We start from the raw sequence: 18,579 nt of genomic DNA on the forward strand, positions 1-18,579 counted from the left end.
AGTAGATAATTTTAGAGCATCTTCTGAGTAAGTACACACATACAGTGTGTATTATAAATTTTTTCAAAATCAGACAATGTATTTTTCTGTTTTTTTTTTCTCATTTTGTCTCTCATAGTTGATGTGTACCTATGATGAAAATTACAGGCCTCTCTCATCATTTTTAAGTTGGAGAACTTGCACAGTTGGTGGCTGACTAAATAGTTTTTTGCCCCACTGCACATAATTCTGTAGCATATTGAAGCATCAGTACACAAGGGATGCACTTCTTTTTAACAGTTGTATTTGGTTTCTATTTATTTTCTATAATTTTAGAGTTTCTATAATCCAGCACTGAGAGACGTTTATCTATTTTGGTAGGTGACCTTGTAATTACTTGATGACATCCATTCTCTCTATCTAAACCCAGGTCTTTCCTTAACTATATTTATGTTTCGTTTTGAATTTCTTGATAAAATAGATTAGGAAACTGTACACTTTAGCTTCAAGATTCACTCCCATTTTGTTTTATAGAACAGTTTAAACATGATTAAGAGACCATGAAAAACAACAATTACAAAAGCTACATATAAAATATACACATAAATATTTCTCACAAGACATAAAGCAGACAGTGTAGTGCAATCAGATAGGGTATGGTCATCCGGTTGATACACAGAAATGGCATGCAGTTTTACTGGTTAAATAACCTCATAGTTTCTTCTGTTTGTATTCAAGACAAACGATAGCATTGCAAAAATAATATACATTTCTAAAAAATATATATATATATATATATATATATATATATATATATATATATATATATATATATTTGTTACAAAGTGTAACAGTTCAATAAACAGCAACTCATACAGCTACAGATCAAGGGCTTTATTTAATGTAATCTCAGAGACTTTGACTGTGGAATGGTTTTTAGTAGAAACTGATCATTTAGTAGAAACTGATCTGAGATTTTCAAGCACCACACAAAGGAGTTGTAAAACAAAAAAACACATTTTTTTATAATGTGTGGGAGTTGTGTGGGAGGAAATGCATTGTTGATGAGAGATGGCAGACTGGCTCGAACTTTTAGCGAAGCAACTTCAAAATCTGCAACAATTTTTTAGCTGTAAAATAAAAACCATTTCATAATGCAGAACAGAATCTTGAACCAGTAATACAGCTGCAGAAGACCCATTGGGCTCCAATATAAAATTTGAGTATACACTAAACAGGTGTAGACTAAACTTCACCAGTGAGATTATTTTTCAACTATCCATTCTAAGTGAATCTTTAAGTAAAAGTAAGTAAGCGGTAAATATAGGCTTCATGTCAGTCAGTGCATGTAAAATCCTTCAAATTTAAATAATTGCTGGAGAAACAGGTTTCTGCTGAAAACCTGTGTCTCCAGAACCAGTGACATATTTTTCCCTTCTTGCATTCCTTTTCAGGGTGGCTCTTTATCTAATGCATACATCTTCATGGTTGATTGTCTTATGAGATGTGCATGACACAGATGTGTGCTGTTGTTTATCATCTGGGGGTTGGAGAGACTATTTTAAGAAACATTACAAACATAAAAAACAAAATTATCAGTATAATATATGTATGTATCTACTAGTTTTTAAATGATGATGATAATTAACTAACCTCAAGCACAAATGAAAAACATTTCCCAAGAGTCTAATATATATATATATATATATATATATATATATATATATATATATATATATATATATATATAAATAACAAGTGAAGATCAGGGGTCCAAACATGTTCCAGAATTAAAGGGAAAAAATATATATTTTGCATTGATATTATAACAATAATTATATTATAATGCAGCCATGTGACACAAAAGAAGCAAGTAATTTGAAAAACTACAGCTCTTTTCTTTTGTTAAACAAATTATTCAGCTCTATGGCTCTTCCTGGTTCCTTTTAGAATTGTATTTCATTATTAATCAGAACATAAAACAACAGTTCACATAAAGGCGTTCATTATACAATTACCTAGAAACTGGTTTCAGGTAAACATTGACTGTGTTTCTTTTCCAGATATGCTTTGTTTTAACACAAATGGGCAGGGCGGTTTTCGTGAACTTGTGAAAGGTCTCATTTTAATACATCACTTGTCATATGACTTAGGACCAGTGTGTTTTCAGCTTTTTTGTAACATCAAAATATGTTGCCACACAGGCGTCTCACGCACATCGTGATTCATAGCTCATGTATTCTTGACGACTTTTGAACTCAAGAATTTAAGAAACAATAATGTGGACTTTGAAACGTATTATAGCAACACTAACAACAGCTGAAATGTATTTACTTCTATTATTTACTATTTTTACATTAATCTTATGCATCTAGTAAATCACATTACCTTGGATAAGCTTAAAAAAAAACACACCGCCAAAGATGGGAAGTAATAAGAATTACTTAAAAACAAAAGAATATTTTGTTACTGTACTTAAATAGATTTTTCTGATATCTTTACTTTAGTTCACTATTTATTTTTCGGACAACTTTTTACTTTCTACTTCTTACATTTTTAAACCTTTACTTTAGTTTTAATCTATTTGGTGACATGATCAATATTTGTCCTTCTCATTGCTCACCATTTTCAGCCCATCAACCTATTTCTTGTCATTGAACGGATTTTTCAGTCTTACGCTGGTGAATAATTTCCTAGCACCACAGACGTAGGCTAGTTTACGTAGATAATGAGTGCGGCAAAAGGCAACAAGAAGTATGGAGTTACGTGGATGAGACAGAGGGAGTCAGTGATGTAAACATGACAGAGAACAGAGACATTCCTGATAACCTGATTACCATCTTTCTCTGCTTGTGTTCTATATGGTGGTTGTTCAGCCTGAATACATTTATTAGGTAACAAAATCTTCTTTTGTATAAATATATTAATATAATGTGTGGTCCAGTTACCAGCATGAGACTAAAACAGGTAGTTGTAATGGGCACTTTTTACTTAAGTAGATGTCAGAGCCCATACTTTACCTTAACATGAGTGAAAATGTGTAGTCAATACTTCAACTTTTATTAGTCCTTTTTTTGAAAAAAAGAAAAGGATTTGTACTTCTACTTTAGTAAAGGACGTGTGTATATTTTGCCATCTCTGCACATGGCCATAAAAAATTTGTAATATTTATGCCAACATTTTTTAAGTTGATTAAGTTTTTTTTTGGTGACTATCACAGATATATTCATACTTAAATTTCCTAATAAAGCTGTGTACACCTGTATATAGTTTCATATATGTATTTACAAGCTTTATATGCCCATGTGAGAGTAGAGAGTAATCTTTTTTGCTGCTAAATTCTGCCACCTTGTGCTTGTTTTCTTATTGGTTGCTGTAAAGATATTACAGTTCATAGCTATAAAATAATAAAACAAATACAGCTCACACTAAACTTATGAACAGTAATGTCTTTATGACACTATAATGTCTCAAGTATTAAAACTATCTTTCTGAAAAAAATTTTGACCCATGTGGATTCTTTTCAGACAGTCAGATTAACAAATTTATAAAAGTTGACTAAACAGCTCTCAAAGGTTAATATTTTTGTGCCTGCTGTGTCTGTCTTTACTGCCGAAGACTCATTCAATGTGTAAACAGTGACATTTTTGCTTCATTTTCTTAGGGTGGTTAAAATGATATAAATGTCTCCCCCCAAAATCAAACAATAACCTACATAACCTATATATATAAAACAGTAAAAAATAGTTAATGGTATAGCTAATGAGTTTATTAGAATCTTTGTTGTGCATTAATAAATACGAAGTGCTACAATCAATGCAGCTACATTATAGCATATACATAGTTTAAAATATTACAATATCTTAATAAATACATAGACCAAGCACATGGAAACCCACTGCAGTTAATAAATACATTATGCTGAATACATGAAAATAATTCAAATAAAAGAAATTTAAATGAAAACAAAAATATTTTTTTGTAAAGTGCTCAAGTTTTGATAAGTCAAATATAAATGATAATCCTCTAGTACATTACTTGGTGTGTTAAATTACAGAACATGAGAAAACACTGTTGTCTTTGTCACAAAAAGTTAAATCATGCCAAAGTAAACAATGAAAGACAGGTATTTATTCCAGTCAAACCACTTTGTAGGCATATTGTTTACATGCAGTAGTTTCATTTGTGTTTTCTTTTAAACCTCAGCATATTTTAGACTAAAACATAATGTAATCATTATTTGGGTTTAAAACAGACTCAAATCCAAAAAAAAATGTGCACAAAACCCATAACACTTATATTTCAGACAGTGACATAAGGCAAAATACTTGCTAACCTAGATCTAAAATAATAAAGAAAATAATACAGATAATGCACACCACAGTGCTGCTGCCACTTTAGCTTTGTGTGTTTTTATGTGACAAAGACATTCCTTCTTGTTCACCTTAAGGATTTATTCATATACAAAGAATAATTTATTCAATGCCCATCACCCCTTATATCAGAATTTCATAATATAAAGCTATGAAGCTACTAGTCATACTTTATCATGCTCACATGGTTAGTCCAATAATTATTGTGGATTACAATGTAAATAAAAATAACGCTAAGGAGATTGCATGGTACGTCTAAGAAACTGGAGTCCAAACCTGTCAAAGGTTCTCTTTCTAAGTGGAGGAGTGGTTTAGCTTCAGCTGGTCCATGTGAACGAAAGTGACACAGCCACCATGAAGCACGCCATGAACACACTGATCTTACTGCTGACACCGCTCGATGACATTACTGTTGGAACAAAAGATAAATTATTAAAATAAACAGACAGTGTATGTCAATGTTAACTTATAATGTCTTTACTTAGAAATTAAAAGTGTATTCTGTAAAGCTTACATGATGATATAGTATTTAAACAGTATAAAATGATTGGAATAACATGCCTAAAAACATAGTATAGATTAATTGTATCACAGTTTTTAGTTGGTCAGAAGTTCAGACAATAATGTCAAGTTCAAGTTATAGCTTTATATCAATGTGCTTGTTTTAATAACAGAGGTGTAAAGAGTACCTGGAAATTATACTTGATCAAAAGTAAAGATACCTTACTGCAAAACTTACATTACAATTTAAAAGGCACCAATTACAATTAGTAAAATTCTAAAAGTATCTGATTTTAACAGTACTTAAGTATTTTATTCGTGTTGAACGTACATTTAAAGATGCACTAGTCAACACCAAGACACACGTTAGTGAAAAGCAAGAAACAGTTGATTTGTAAGGTTTTAAATCAAATTGTACACCTCAACACTGCATTAACCAAGATCAACAACAATGCCTCTTCTGCAGAATAAAAAAAATAAGCCAAGGCAAATTTATCTTATTATTTATTCAATTCAATAGTGGAGTAAAAAAGTACAAATATTGAATCATCAATGTGTGATTAAGTTAAGTAGTAGAGTAAAAGTTTTTTATTTCTTAGATACTCAGTAAAACTAGACGTTTTGAAAGGAGTTTGTAAAGGTAAAGCATTACTTCTTTTTTTTCTGATTTCAGCATCACTTTAAACATGAAAACGTAACTGTCATGTATTATATATGTATAAACTTACATGTGCCATTCACTATGATGTCATTGGTGTAGATCTTGAAGGGAAGGCTGACATTTTGGGCTGCTCTAAGCATAGTTTGCCAAATGTGGGTGTTGTTGGGAATTCCACCTGATCTGGCAAAATTCAACTCCATGTAGTTCAGAATTGTGTCAACATTTTCTCTAGGACCTCCATTGCTAAATAAGTAAATATAAAAACTGTGTAAAATGCCATTTTTAAAATATAAACATTGCTGGTTGTGTTGCAAAATGCACTTAATATAAATACCTGAAGTTTGACATGGTTAAGAGGGTAAATGAATAAGTGAAGTCAGCAACAAAATAAGGGTTTAGCTGCAAACAGGTCAGAAATATCTTGTTTAAGGTGCAGTACTTTTGCAATACTTTTTTTTTTCTACTGATAATTGGAATACACTATATGCAGAAAAGTCATAATTTTAAAATACAAATTACAAAGAACAGCATCAGTACCTTTCACAAACACAAGCATATGCACATAGTGCACAAATAATTGTTATTTAAATTATTAAAATACATTGCAGAAGTAAGTGCAGACCCAAATCAAGCTTTCGTAGGTTTTTTTGGAAAACAAATATTGTGGAGCAGAATATTTATTTGTGAATAAACTTCTTTGTTTGTTTTTTTTATTAAAATTTTTTGCAGGTAACTGAAATTATTCACATGATCAGAACGCGTCCTGCATCTTTTTGGTCTTCCTGCCTTAATTAGACATGGTAAATAATGCAGCTTCGACCAAGTCATCATCAACATATATAGTTAACACTAGTCTCAAATAAATATGACATACTGTCACACAAACATGTGACTGTAGGCTACAAATATGTAATTTATATTTGTGGAGCATACTGTGACATTTTAATGCATATTTACGTAATGTATGCTTGTATTTGTGAAAAGGAGTGAATCTGGTTTATGTTTGTATTGAACGTAATCCTATAAATCATTGTGTGCTGATTTCATACTTACTCCTGTTTTAATCATAATTGTTCTGTTTGTGAATAAGTCTGAACCGGAATTTGAGAAAGCTTTTACATAAGTGCCATTTGTTCTGAATAGAACTGGGACAATGTATGGCTCATCTGAAAAGAGAAAAAATGACATTAATGCAAATATCTCTAAAGATACTACAGTGTTAAAATGTATACAAAGTTAAATACAGATTTAATTATATATATATATATATATATATATATATATATATATGTGTGTGTATGTACTCACTGATGAGAGTGATTGTGTTGGTATCAAATTGCACAACGAAAGTATTATTATTTTCTGCAACATTTCTCAGTACATTCACGATTTCTTCACCAGGTGGAATAGGTGTTGTGGAGTTTTCGTTAAAAACCAGCTGGACCTCTGCGGTGGTATTTTCACCTGCACGTTTGGTCTGACCTCTGGGGATTGGGGGGTTCTTTGTTAATGTCAAATTCTCATTATTTTAGCAGTTGTTTTTGTTGCTATGACATTATGCTGAGCTTTCTAAAGAAACTCTAATTTAACTCTTTAATAAGGTGGATATTACAGTTAGGTTTAGAATAGCATGAATATTACAGTACAAACAATCATATACTGTTTTGACCACCTACAATAAATAAAGTAAGAAATATGTATTTTTAACAGTTATTCGACTTATGCGTTTATAAGAGTTTATAAGATTTATAAGCAACGAGTCTTACTTGAAGGATATGACAATGGTCCGGATGAACAAATAGCCATATTTTGTTCTATAGATTACATCTAACTGTGAAAAAAAAGGATTTTTATTACTGTTTCAGTCAAAGCTTTTTGTAAGTTTCAGATTTAGGACCACAATGTAGTGAGTCATACATAAAGTATGCTGTATTGAATACTTAATATTTCAGTCAACAGTCTAACACTTACCACTTCAATCACCATAACCGCCAATATGTGGAATTCCTTACTGTTAGGATCACTAAGCTCTTGAACATAAGCATACTTGAGACCAACACTCATCTCAAACGTTGGCAGGGGACGACCTTGTGCAACTGTTGTTGCTGCTGTTGTTGTAGTCGTGGTTGTTGTTGTTGTTGTTGGGGTTGTTGTTGTAGTAGTAGTTGTTAGAGTTGTTGTTGGGGTTGTTGTTGTAGTTGTTGTAGTTGTTGTTTTAGTTGTTGTTGGGGTTGTTAAGATTGTTGTAGTTGTTGGGTTTGTTGTAGTTGTTGTGGGGTTGTACTAGTTGTTAATTTTGGTGTTATGGTGGTGGTTGTTGGTATTTTAGTTGGTTGTTGTTGTGTTGTGGTGGTGGTTGGTGTTGATATTGTTGTGGTGGTTGTTGGTTGTGGTGTTATAGTAGAGGGATAGTGATTGGTAGATGTGATGTTGTGGTGGTTGAGGTGGCTGTTGGCTGTCGAATTGTGGTGGTGGTAGTAGTGGTTGTTTGTCCCGGTACTGTTGTGGTGGTGGTGGTTGTTGGTGTTTTGTTGTGGATATTGTTGGTTGTGGTACCGTGGTTGTAGTAGTGGTGGTTGTTAGTTGCTGTGTTGTAGTAGTCAGTGGTGTTATTCTTGTGGTGGTACTATTTGTTAGCTGCAACATTGTGGTTGTGATGTTGGTTGTTGGTGATGTGGTTGTTGGTTGTGCTGATGGAGAGTTTGTGGTGGTTATAGATTGTGGTATTATGGTGGTGGTGGTTGAGCTAGTTGTTGGGTACAATGTCGTAGTGTTCATTGTTGGTGTTATTGTGCTAGTGGTAGTAATGGTTGTAGTACTAATTGTACTAGTTACTGTTGCTGTTGTCATGGGTGTGGATGTAGTAGTAGTCAGTGTAGTATTAAAAACAGTTACTGTAATAAAAATAAAAGGTGGGATTAGCATTCTTCTAAAGTACGTATGTGGTTAGCATTTTGAAAAAAAAAAAAAAAAATAGAATTAAATAAAAAATTAAATAAAAATAAAACACAAACACAAGGCTATCATTTATGTCATCAATGCCAAAGCTTATCGGAAAGAAGAAAAAAAAAAACAGTGTCAGTACAGTTATTAATTATTATTTCAAGCAGGAGCAATGCCTGGTTCCAACTTTCCAATCTGTTGATCTTGACTTTTAATATGCTTAGTTTTAGCTTATGCCTAGTAAAAACCTACACTGACATAGTCCCTTTTCAGATAAGATTACATTGCTGACCTCGAGTAATCAGCAGTTAACACTGAATATGTACTTTACAAATATTACCTTTTCATTTAAACTTTTAGAAAACAAATGTGTGATTCACACTTACCAAAAACATCTGTCATGACAAAACCTGTATCTGCCATATTTATTGTTTGAATGATTTGTTCATTACTGGGAAAATCTGCTCTGTATGTGAAGTAAAAATTCATATCTGTGATGGTTGATCCAGGCCTATGCAGACAAAAAAATATAGGATAAAATTTATCAGCAAAATATAGAAAATAGGACGATGGTATTGGATTAAAAAACAAAGAGGAAGCAAGACTGATACCTGCAGCGAATCACTGTTAGATAATTAAAGTTGTCATATTCTTTCTTTAAGATTGGTTCTAGCTGTAAAAATAAGTGGCAAAGAAATTATTGTAAATATTATTATTTTGTAGACATTTTGCAATCCTTCCATAATTAAAAGTATCCTTGACATGTTAGCATTTTAAACACTTAGATTAAAAAATAACCCATTATTCTTTTATATTACTGCAAAAAAGGGGGATAATTGCATAATATTCAGTTTTCAGTATAATAATATTTCAATAAAATGTGTGCAAACTACTGTACATTTACATTTTAAAAAATGAAGCAAACCTTTGTTTTGACAAGATTCTCTCGAGCAGTAGAGGCAGATGAAGATGTGTCTAATAGGGCAGTATTAAATGTTTCATTAGTGGTAAAGCTAATATTCCTTATGTCAGTTCCACCTACTGTCATAGATACACCTGTGAAAACAAAAGTGGTAAAAGTATAAAATTAAATGTAAATGTCAGATTCGATGTTTTAAAATGTATCATTTGTAAAACATAATAATTGAATGCTAACTTTAATGATTCCAGTGTAATACCTGTAGTTATTTTGGAACTTGACATTGGTTGCGATGTAGCTACTGTAGTGTTCTGTGTTGTGCTTGTAGATGATGATGAAGAAAAGCTAAAAGGTGTTCCTGTTGATGTGCTTGGTGTCATGGCCGTGGTTGAATTTGAAGGAATACTAGATATTGACTCTGTTGTCACATTTGTTGAGGTTTTCTGTGTGATGTCTGCAGTAGATCCTAAAGTAACACCTGTTGATGTTAGTACTGCAATAGTTGCATTTGATCCTGAAGAAGTTGTTGATTGTGGTTCTGTTGTACCATTTGTTGATGTTTGTGGTGTGATAGAAGTAGTTGATCCTGAAGCAGAAGTTGATGGTGGCTCCGTTGTACCATTTGTTGATGTTTGGATTACGATATTTGTAGTTGATCGTGAAAGAGAAGTTCGTGGCTCTGATGTACCATTTGTTGCTGCTTGTATTGTGATAGTTGTGGTCAATTCTGAAAGAGAAGTTGACGGTGGCTCTGTTGTACCATTTGTTGATGCTTGTGGTGTACTTGTGATATTTGTAGTTAATGGTAAAGGAGAAGTTGATGGTGGTTCTGACATAATCCCTGTTGGTGTTTGTGGTGTGATAGCGGTAGTTGATCCAGAAGAAGAAGATTGCAGCTCGGATGTAACATTTGTTGATGTTTGTGGAATGATAGTTGCAGTTGATCTTAAAACAGAGGTTGATTGTGGCTCTGATGTACCATTTGTTAATGTTTGTGGTGTGATAGTTGTAGATGATCCTGAAGCGGAAGTTGAGGGTGGCGCCGATGTACCATTTGTTGATGTTTGGGGTGTGATATTTGTAGTTGATCGTGAAAGAGAAGTTGATGGTGGCTCTGATGTACCATTTGTTACTGCTTGTATTGTGATAGTTGAAGTCGATCCTGAAGGAGAAGTTGATGGTGGCTCTGAAGTAACACCTGTTGATGTTCGTGGTGTACTAGCGGTAGTTGATTCTGAAGGAGAAGTTGATAGTGGCTCTAATGTAGTATTGGCTGAAGTTTTTGGAGTGATATTTGTAGTTAATACTGAAGGAGAATTTGGTGATGGTTCTGACGTAATGCCTGTTGATGTTTGTGGGGTGATAGCGGTAGTTGATACAGCAGGAGAAGTTGATTGCAGCTCAGATGTGACATTTGTTGATGTTTGTGGTGTGATAGTTGTAGTTGATCCTGAAGCGGAAGTTGATGGTGTCTCTGATGTACCATTTGTCGATGTTTGTGGTGTGATAATTGTTGTTAATTCCGAAGGAGAAGTTGATGGTGGCACTGATGTACCATTTGTTGATGTTTGTAGTGTAATAGTTGTAGCTGATCCTGAAAGAAAAGTTGATGGAGGCTCTGAAGTATCACCTGTTGATGTTCGTGGTGTACTAGCGGTAGTTGATCCTGAAGAAGAAGTTGATGGTGGCTCTAATGTAGTATTGGCTGAAGTTTGTGGAGTGATATTTGTAGTTAATACAAAAGGAGAAGTTGATAGTGGTTCTGACATAATGCCTGTTGATGTTTCTGGGGTGACAGCAGTAGTTGATCCAGAAGGAGAAGTTGATTGCAGCTCAGATGTAACATTTGTTGATGTTTGTGAAATGATAGTTGCAGTCGATCCTGAAGGAGAAGTTGCTGATGGCTCTGATGTACCATTTGTTGATGTTTGGAGTGTAAGAGTTGTAGAAGATTCAAAAGTTGAGGATGATGGTGGTTTGGAGTGTGTGGAGCCTGATGATGTTTGCAGTGTGAATGTTGTAGTTGATCCTGACAAAAAAGTTGATGGTGGCTCTGATGTAGCATTTGTTAAAGTTTGTTCTGTGATAGCAGTAGCTGATCCGGAAGAAGTTGATGATGGTTCTGATTTAATTTCTGTTGATGCTTCTAGTGATCTAGATGTAGCTGCTCCTAAAGGAGATGTTAATGCTGGCTCTGATGTAATATCTGTTGATGTTTCCTGTGTAATAGCTGTAGTCAAACCTAGAGGATAACTAGATGTTGGCACTGATAAAACACTGGGTGAGGTTTCTAGTGTAATTTGTGCTGTTGATCCTGAAAGAGAATGAGATAGTGGCTCTGATGTAACTCCTGTTTCCTGTATAATAGCTGTAGTTAACAAGGATGGAGAAGTCAGAGGTAGTTCTGATGAAACAATGGTACTTGTTTTCAATATGACAGCTGTAGTTGTTTCTAAATAAGAGGTTGACAGTCGTTCTGATGTAACACCAGGTGATGTTTCTAGTGTAATAGCTGTAGTTGATTCTGTAGGAGAAATCAGTGGTAGTTCTGATGTAATAGTAGTATTTGTTTTTAGTGTGACAGCTGTAGTTGTTTCTAAAGAAGATTTTGACAGTGATTCTGATGTAATACCTGCTGATGTTTGGAGTGTGACAGCTGTTGTTGATTCTGAACGAGAAGTCGGTGGTAGTTCTGATGTAACACCTGTTGATGTTTCCAGTGTGAGAACTGTAGCTGTTTCTAAAGAAGAGGGTGATAGTGGTTCAGATGTAACACCTGTTGATGTTTGGAGTGTAACAGCTGTAGTTGATTCTGAAGAAGTCACTGGTAGTTCTGATGTAAGACTGGGTGATGTTTCTAGTGTAGAAACTGTTGAACCTGAAGGAGAACTAGATCGTGGCTCTGATGTAACACCAACTGATGTTTCCAGTGTGAGAACAGTAGCTGTTTTTAAAGAAGATGGTGATAGTTGTTCTGATGTGACACTGGGCGATGTTTGATATGTAACAGGTGTAGTTGATTCTGAAGGAGAAGTCACTGGTAGTTCTGATGTGACACTGGGTGATGTTTGTAGTGGAATAACTGTTGATCCTAAAGCATAAGTAGACAGTGGCTCTGATGTAACACTAGCTGATGTTTTCTGTGTGACAATTGTAGCTGTTTCTGAAGAAGAAGCTGATAATGGTTCTAGTGTAACACCTGTTGATGTTTGGAGGGTGACAGCTGTAGTTGATTCTAAAGGAGAAGTCACTGTTGCTTCTGAAGGAGAAGTCACTGGTAGTTCTGATGTGGCACTGGGTGATGTTACTAGTGTAATAACTGTCGAGCCTGATGAAAATCTAGATAGTGGCTCTGATGTAACTTCAGCAGATGTTTCCTGTGTGACAACTGTAGCTGTTCCTAAAGAAGAGGTTGATGGTGGTTCTGATGTGGAACCTGTTGATGTTTGGAGCGTGACAGCTGTAGTTGATTCTGAAGGAGAAGTCACTGGTAGTTCTGATGTGACACTGGGTGATGTTTCTAGTGTAATAACTGTTGACCCTGAAGGATAACTTGATAGTGGCTCTGATGTAACACTAGCTGACGTTTCCAGTGTGGCAACTGTAGCTGTTTCTAATAAAGAAGTTGATGCTGGTTCTGATGTAACACCTGTTGATGTTTGAAGTGTGACAGCTGTAGTTGATTCTGAAGGAGAAGTCACTGTTGCTTCTGAAGAAGTCACTGCTAGTTCTGATATGACACTGGGGGATGTTTCCAGTGTGACAATTGTAGATGTTTCTAATGAAGAAGTTGATAGTGGTTCTGATGTAACACCTGTTGATGTTTGGAGTGTGACAGCTGTAGTTGATTTTGAAGGAGAAATCATTGGTAGTTCTGACGTGACACTGGGTGATGTTTCTAGTGTAATAACTGTTGACCCTGAAGGATAACTTGATAGTGGCTCTGAGGTAACACTAGCTGAAGTTTCCAGTGTGGCAACTGTAGCTGTTTCTGAAGAAGAGGTTGATGGTGGTTCTGATGTAACACCTGTTGATGTTTGGAGTGTGAAAGCTGTAGTTGATTCTGAAGGAGAAGCCACTGGTAGTTCTGATGTAAGACTAGCTGATGTTTCCAGTGTGACAACTGAAGCTGTTTCTAGATAAGAAGTTGATAGTGGTTCTGATGTAACACCTGTTGATGTTTGGAGTGTGACAGCTGTAGTTGATTCTGAAGGAGAAGCCACTGGTAGTTCTGATGTGACACTGGGTGAGGTTTCTAGTGTAAGAACTGTTGAGCCTGACGAAAAACTAGACAGTGGCTCTGATGTTACAGTAGCTGATGTTTCCTGTGTGACAACTGTAGCTGTTTCTAAAGAAGAGGTTGATGGTGGTTCTGATGTGGAACCTGTTGATGTTTGGAGCGTGACAGCTGTAGTTGATTCTGAAGGAGAAGAGACTGGTAGGTCTGATGTGACACTGGGTGAGGTTTCTAGTGTAATTACTGTTGACCCAGAAGAATAACTTAATAGTGGCTCTGATGTAACACTAGCTGACGTTTTCAGTGAGGCAACTGTAGCTGTTTCTAACGAAAAGGTTGATGGTGGTTCTGATGTAACACCTGTTGATGTTTGGAGTGTAACAGCTGTAGTTGATTCTGAATGAGAAGTCACTGTTGCTTCTGAAGAAGTCACTGGTAGTTCTGATGTGACACTGGGTGATGTTTCTAGTGTAATAACTGTTAAGCCTGACGAAAAACTAGATAGTGGCTCTGATGTTACAGTAGCTGATGTTTCCTGTGTGACAACTGTAGCTGTTTCTAAAGAAGAGGTTGATGGTAGTTCTGATGTGAAACCTGTTGATGTTTGGAGTGTGACAGCTGTAGTTGATTCTGAAGGAGAAGCCACTGGTAGTTCTGATATAACACTAGCTGATGTTTCCAGTGTGACAATTGTAGATGTTTTTAATGAAGAAGTTGATAGTGGTTCTGATGTAACACCTGTTGATGTTTGGAGTGTGACAGCTGTAGTTGATTCTGAAGGAGAAATCACTGGTAGTTCTGACATGACACTGGGTGATGTTTCTAGTGTAATAACTGTTGACCCTGAAGGATAACTTGATAGTGGCTCTGAGGTAACACTAGCTGAAGTTTCCAGTGTGGCAACTGTAGCTGTTTCTAAAGAAGAGGTTGATGGTGGTTCTGATGTAACACCTGTTGATGTTTGGAGTGTGACATCTGTAGTTGATTCTGAAGGAGAAGCCACCGGTAGTTCTGATGTAAGACTAGCTGATGTTTCCAGTACGACAACTGTAGCTGTTTCTAAAGAAGAAGTTGATATTGGTTCTAATGTAACACCTGTTGATGTTTCGAGTAAGACAGCTGTAGTTAATTCTGAAGGAGAAGTCACTGGTAGTTCTGATGTGACACTGGGTGAGGTTTCTAGTGTAATAACTGTTGAGCCTGACGAAAAACTAGACAGTGGCTCTGATGTTACAGTAGCTGATGTTTCCTGTGTGACAACTGTAGCTGTTTCTAAAGAAGAGGTTGATGGTGGTTCTGATGTGGAACCTGTTGATGTTTGGAGCCTGACAGCTGTAGTTGATTCTGAAGATGAAGACATTGTCAGTTCTGATGTGACACTGGGTGATGTTTCTAGTGTAATAACTGTTGACCCTGAAGGATAACTTGATAGTGGCTCTGATGTAACACTAGCTGATGTTTCCAGTGTGGCAACTGTAGCTGTTTCTGAAGAAGAGGTTGATGGTGGTTCTGATGTAACATCTGTTGATGTTTGGAGTGTGACAGCTGTAGTTGATTCTGAAGGAGAAGCCACTGGTAGTTCTGATGTAAGACTAGCCGATGTTTCCAGTACGACAACTGTAGCTGTTTCTAAAGAAGAAGTTGATATTGGTTCTGATGTAACACCAGTGGATGTTTCGAGTAAGACAGCTGTAGTTGATTCTGAAGATGAAGACATTGTCAGTTCTGATGTGACACTGGGTGATGTTTCTAGTGTAATAACTGTTGACCCTGAAGGATAACTTGATAGTGGCTCTGATGTAACACTAGCTGATGTTTCCAGTGTGGCAACTGTAGCTGTTTCTGAAGAAGAGGTTGATGGTGGTTCTGATGTAACATCTGTTGATGTTTGGAGTGTGACAGCTGTAGTTGATTCTGAAGAAGAAGCCACTGATATTTCTGATGTAACACTAGCTGATGTTTCCAGTGTGACAACTGAAGCTGTTTCTAGATAAGAAGTTGACAGTGGTTCTGATGTAACACCTGTTGATGTTTGGAGTGTGACAGCTGTAGTTGATTCTGAAGGAGAAGCCACTGGTAGTTCTGATGTAAGACTAGCTGATGTTTCCAGTACGACAACTGTAGCTGTTTCTAAAGAAGAAGTTGATATTGGTTCTGATGTAACACCAGTTGATGTTTGAGTAAGACAGCTGCAGTTGATTCTGAAGATGAAGACATTGTCAGTTCTGATGTGACACTGGGTGATGTTTCTAGTGTAATAACTGTTGACCCTGAAGGATAACTTGATAGTGGCTCTGATGTAACACTAGCTGATGTTTCCAGTGTGGCAACTGTAGCTGTTTCTGAAGAAGAGGTTGATGGTGGTTCTGATGTAACATCTGTTGATGTTTGGAGTGTGACAGCTGTAGTTGATTCTGAAGATGAAGACATTGTCAGTTCTGATGTGACACTGGGTGATGTTTCTAGTGTAATAACTGTTGACCCTGAAGGATAACTTGATAGTGGCTCTGATGTAACACTAGCTGATGTTTCCAGTGTGGCAACTGTAGCTGTTTCTGAAGAAGAGGTTGATGGTGGTTCTGATGTAACATCTGTTGATGTTTGGAGTGTGACAGCTGTAGTTGATTCTGAAGGAGAAGCCACTGGTAGTTCTGATGTAAGACTAGCCGATGTTTCCAGTACGACAACTGTAGCTGTTTCTAAAGAAGAAGTTGATATTGGTTCTGATGTAACACCAGTGGATGTTTCGAGTAAGACAGCTGTAGTTGATTCTGAAGATGAAGACATTGTCAGTTCTGATGTGACACTGGGTGATGTTTCTAGTGTAATAACTGTTGACCCTGAAGGATAACTTGATAGTGGCTCTGATGTAACACTAGCTGATGTTTCCAGTGTGGCAACTGTAGCTGTTTCTGAAGAAGAGGTTGATGGTGGTTCTGATGTAACATCTGTTGATGTTTGGAGTGTGACAGCTGTAGTTGATTCTGAAGAAGAAGCCACTGATATTTCTGATGTAACACTAGCTGATGTTTCCAGTGTGACAACTGAAGCTGTTTCTAGATAAGAAGTTGACAGTGGTTCTGATGTAACACCTGTTGATGTTTGAGTGTGACAGCTGTAGTTGATTCTGAAGGAGAAGCCACTGGTAGTTCTGATGTAAGACTAGCTGATGTTTCCAGTACGACAACTGTAGCTGTTTCTAAAGAAGAAGTTGATATTGGTTCTGATGTAACACCAGTTGATGTTTCGAGTAAGACAGCTGCAGTTGATTCTGAAGATGAAGACATTGTCAGTTCTGATGTGACACTGGGTGATGTTTCTAGTGTAATAACTGTTGACCCTGAAGGATAACTTGATAGTGGCTCTGATGTAACACTAGCTGATGTTTCCAGTGTGGCAACTGTAGCTGTTTCTGAAGAAGAGGTTGATGGTGGTTCTGATGTAACATCTGTTGATGTTTGGAGTGTGACAGCTGTAGTTGATTCTGAAGATGAAGACATTGTCAGTTCTGATGTGACACTGGGTGATGTTTCTAGTGTAATAACTGTTGACCCTGAAGGATAACTTGATAGTGGCTCTGATGTAACACTAGCTGATGTTTCCAGTGTGGCAACTGTAGCTGTTTCTGAAGAAGAGGTTGATGGTGGTTCTGATGTAACATCTGTTGATGTTTGGAGTGTGACAGCTGTAGTTGATTCTGAAGAAGAAGCCACTGGTATTTCTGATGTAACACTAGCTGATGTTTCCAGTGTGACAACTGAAGCTGTTTCTAGATAAGAAGTTGATAGTGGTTCTGATGTAACACCTGTTGATGTTTGGAGTGTGACAGCTGTAGTTGATTCTGAAGGAGAAGCCACTGGTAGTTCTGATGTAAGATTAGCCGATGTTTCCAGTACGACAACTGTAGCTGTTTCTAAAGAAGAAGTTGATATTGGTTCTGATGTAACACCAGTGGATGTTTCGAGTAAGACAGCTGTAGTTGATTCTGAAGATGAAGACATTGTCAGTTCTGATGTGACACTGAGTGATGTTTCTAGTGTAATAACTGTTGACCCTGAAGGATAACTTGATAGTGGCTCTGATGTAACACCTGTTGATGTTTGGAGTGTGACAGCTGTAGTTGATTCTGAAGGAGAAGCCACTGGTAGTTCTGATGTAAGACTAGCCGATGTTTCCAGTACGACAACTGTAGCTGTTTCTAAAGAAGAAGTTGATATTGGTTCTGATGTAACACCAGTTGATGTTTCGAGTAAGACAGCTGTAGTTGATTCTGAAGATGAAGACATTGTCAGTTCTGATGTGACACTGGGTGATGTTTCTAGTGTAATAACTGTTGACCCTGAAGGATAACTTGATAGTGGCTCTGATGTAACACTAGCTGATGTTTCCAGTGTGGCAACTGTAGCTGTTTCTGAAGAAGAGGTTGATGGTGGTTCTGATGTAACATCTGTTGATGTTTGGAGTGTGACAGCTGTAGTTGATTCTGAAGAAGAAGCCACTGATATTTCTGATGTAACACTAGCTGATGTTTCCAGTGTGACAACTGAAGCTGTTTCTAGATAAGAAGTTGACAGTGGTTCTGATGTAACACCTGTTGATGTTTGGAGTGTGACAGCTGTAGTTGATTCTGAAGGAGAAGCCACTGGTAGTTCTGATGTAAGACTAGCCGATGTTTCCAGTACGACAACTGTAGCTGTTTCTAAAGAAGAAGTTGATATTGGTTCTGATGTAACACCAGTGGATGTTTCGAGTAAGACAGCTGTAGTTGATTCTGAAGATGAAGACATTGTCAGTTCTGATGTGACACTGGGTGATGTTTCTAGTGTAATAACTGTTGACCCTGAAGGATAACTTGATAGTGGCTCTGATGTAACACCTGTTGATGTTTGAAGTGTGACAGCTGTAGTTGATTCTGAAGGAGAAGCCACTGGTAGTTCTGATGTAAGACTAGCCGATGTTTCCAGTG

General features: G+C 36.3%; 3 protein-coding genes across 4 annotated transcripts; all 3 read right to left on the reverse strand.

Moving 5' to 3' along the window:
* Positions 1-3,763: 3,763 nt before the first annotated feature.
* Positions 3,764-7,722, reverse strand: LOC124381422. Its single transcript, XM_046843034.1, has 7 exons — positions 7,486-7,722; positions 7,281-7,345; positions 6,823-6,998; positions 6,568-6,680; positions 5,849-5,913; positions 5,582-5,757; positions 3,764-4,761 (listed from the first exon to the last, which is right to left on the reverse strand). Exons 1-7 carry the CDS (start codon positions 7,576-7,578, stop codon positions 4,670-4,672), a joined length of 780 nt encoding a protein of 259 aa, XP_046698990.1. The 5' UTR covers positions 7,579-7,722; the 3' UTR covers positions 3,764-4,669.
* An 88-nt stretch (positions 7,723-7,810) lies between these two features.
* On the reverse strand, positions 7,811-15,699 carry LOC124381421 (uncharacterized threonine-rich GPI-anchored glycoprotein PJ4664.02-like). 2 transcript variants are annotated; one of them, XM_046843033.1, is made up of 6 exons: positions 9,924-15,699; positions 9,636-9,842; positions 9,383-9,513; positions 9,069-9,130; positions 8,844-8,968; positions 7,811-8,408 (listed from the first exon to the last, which is right to left on the reverse strand). In XM_046843033.1, the coding sequence occupies exons 1-6, from the start codon at positions 15,328-15,330 to the stop codon at positions 7,840-7,842; spliced, it is 6,501 nt and encodes a 2,166-aa protein (XP_046698989.1). In that variant the 5' UTR covers positions 15,331-15,699; the 3' UTR covers positions 7,811-7,839. The 2 variants fall into 2 exon arrangements, with proteins under 2 accessions (XP_046698989.1, XP_046698988.1); XM_046843032.1 differs by having other exon boundaries at positions 9,636-15,699.
* Positions 15,700-15,743: 44 nt separating this feature from the next.
* Positions 15,744-18,496, reverse strand: LOC124381185 (uncharacterized protein YMR317W). Its single transcript, XM_046842602.1, has 2 exons — positions 17,704-18,496; positions 15,744-16,705 (listed from the first exon to the last, which is right to left on the reverse strand). The coding sequence occupies exons 1-2, from the start codon at positions 18,398-18,400 to the stop codon at positions 15,744-15,746; spliced, it is 1,659 nt and encodes a 552-aa protein (XP_046698558.1). The 5' UTR covers positions 18,401-18,496.
* Between the last annotated feature and the right edge of the window lie 83 nt (positions 18,497-18,579).

Source organism: Silurus meridionalis, chromosome 28, assembly GCF_014805685.1.
Source record: "Silurus meridionalis isolate SWU-2019-XX chromosome 28, ASM1480568v1, whole genome shotgun sequence".
NCBI lineage: Eukaryota > Metazoa > Chordata > Actinopteri > Siluriformes > Siluridae > Silurus > Silurus meridionalis.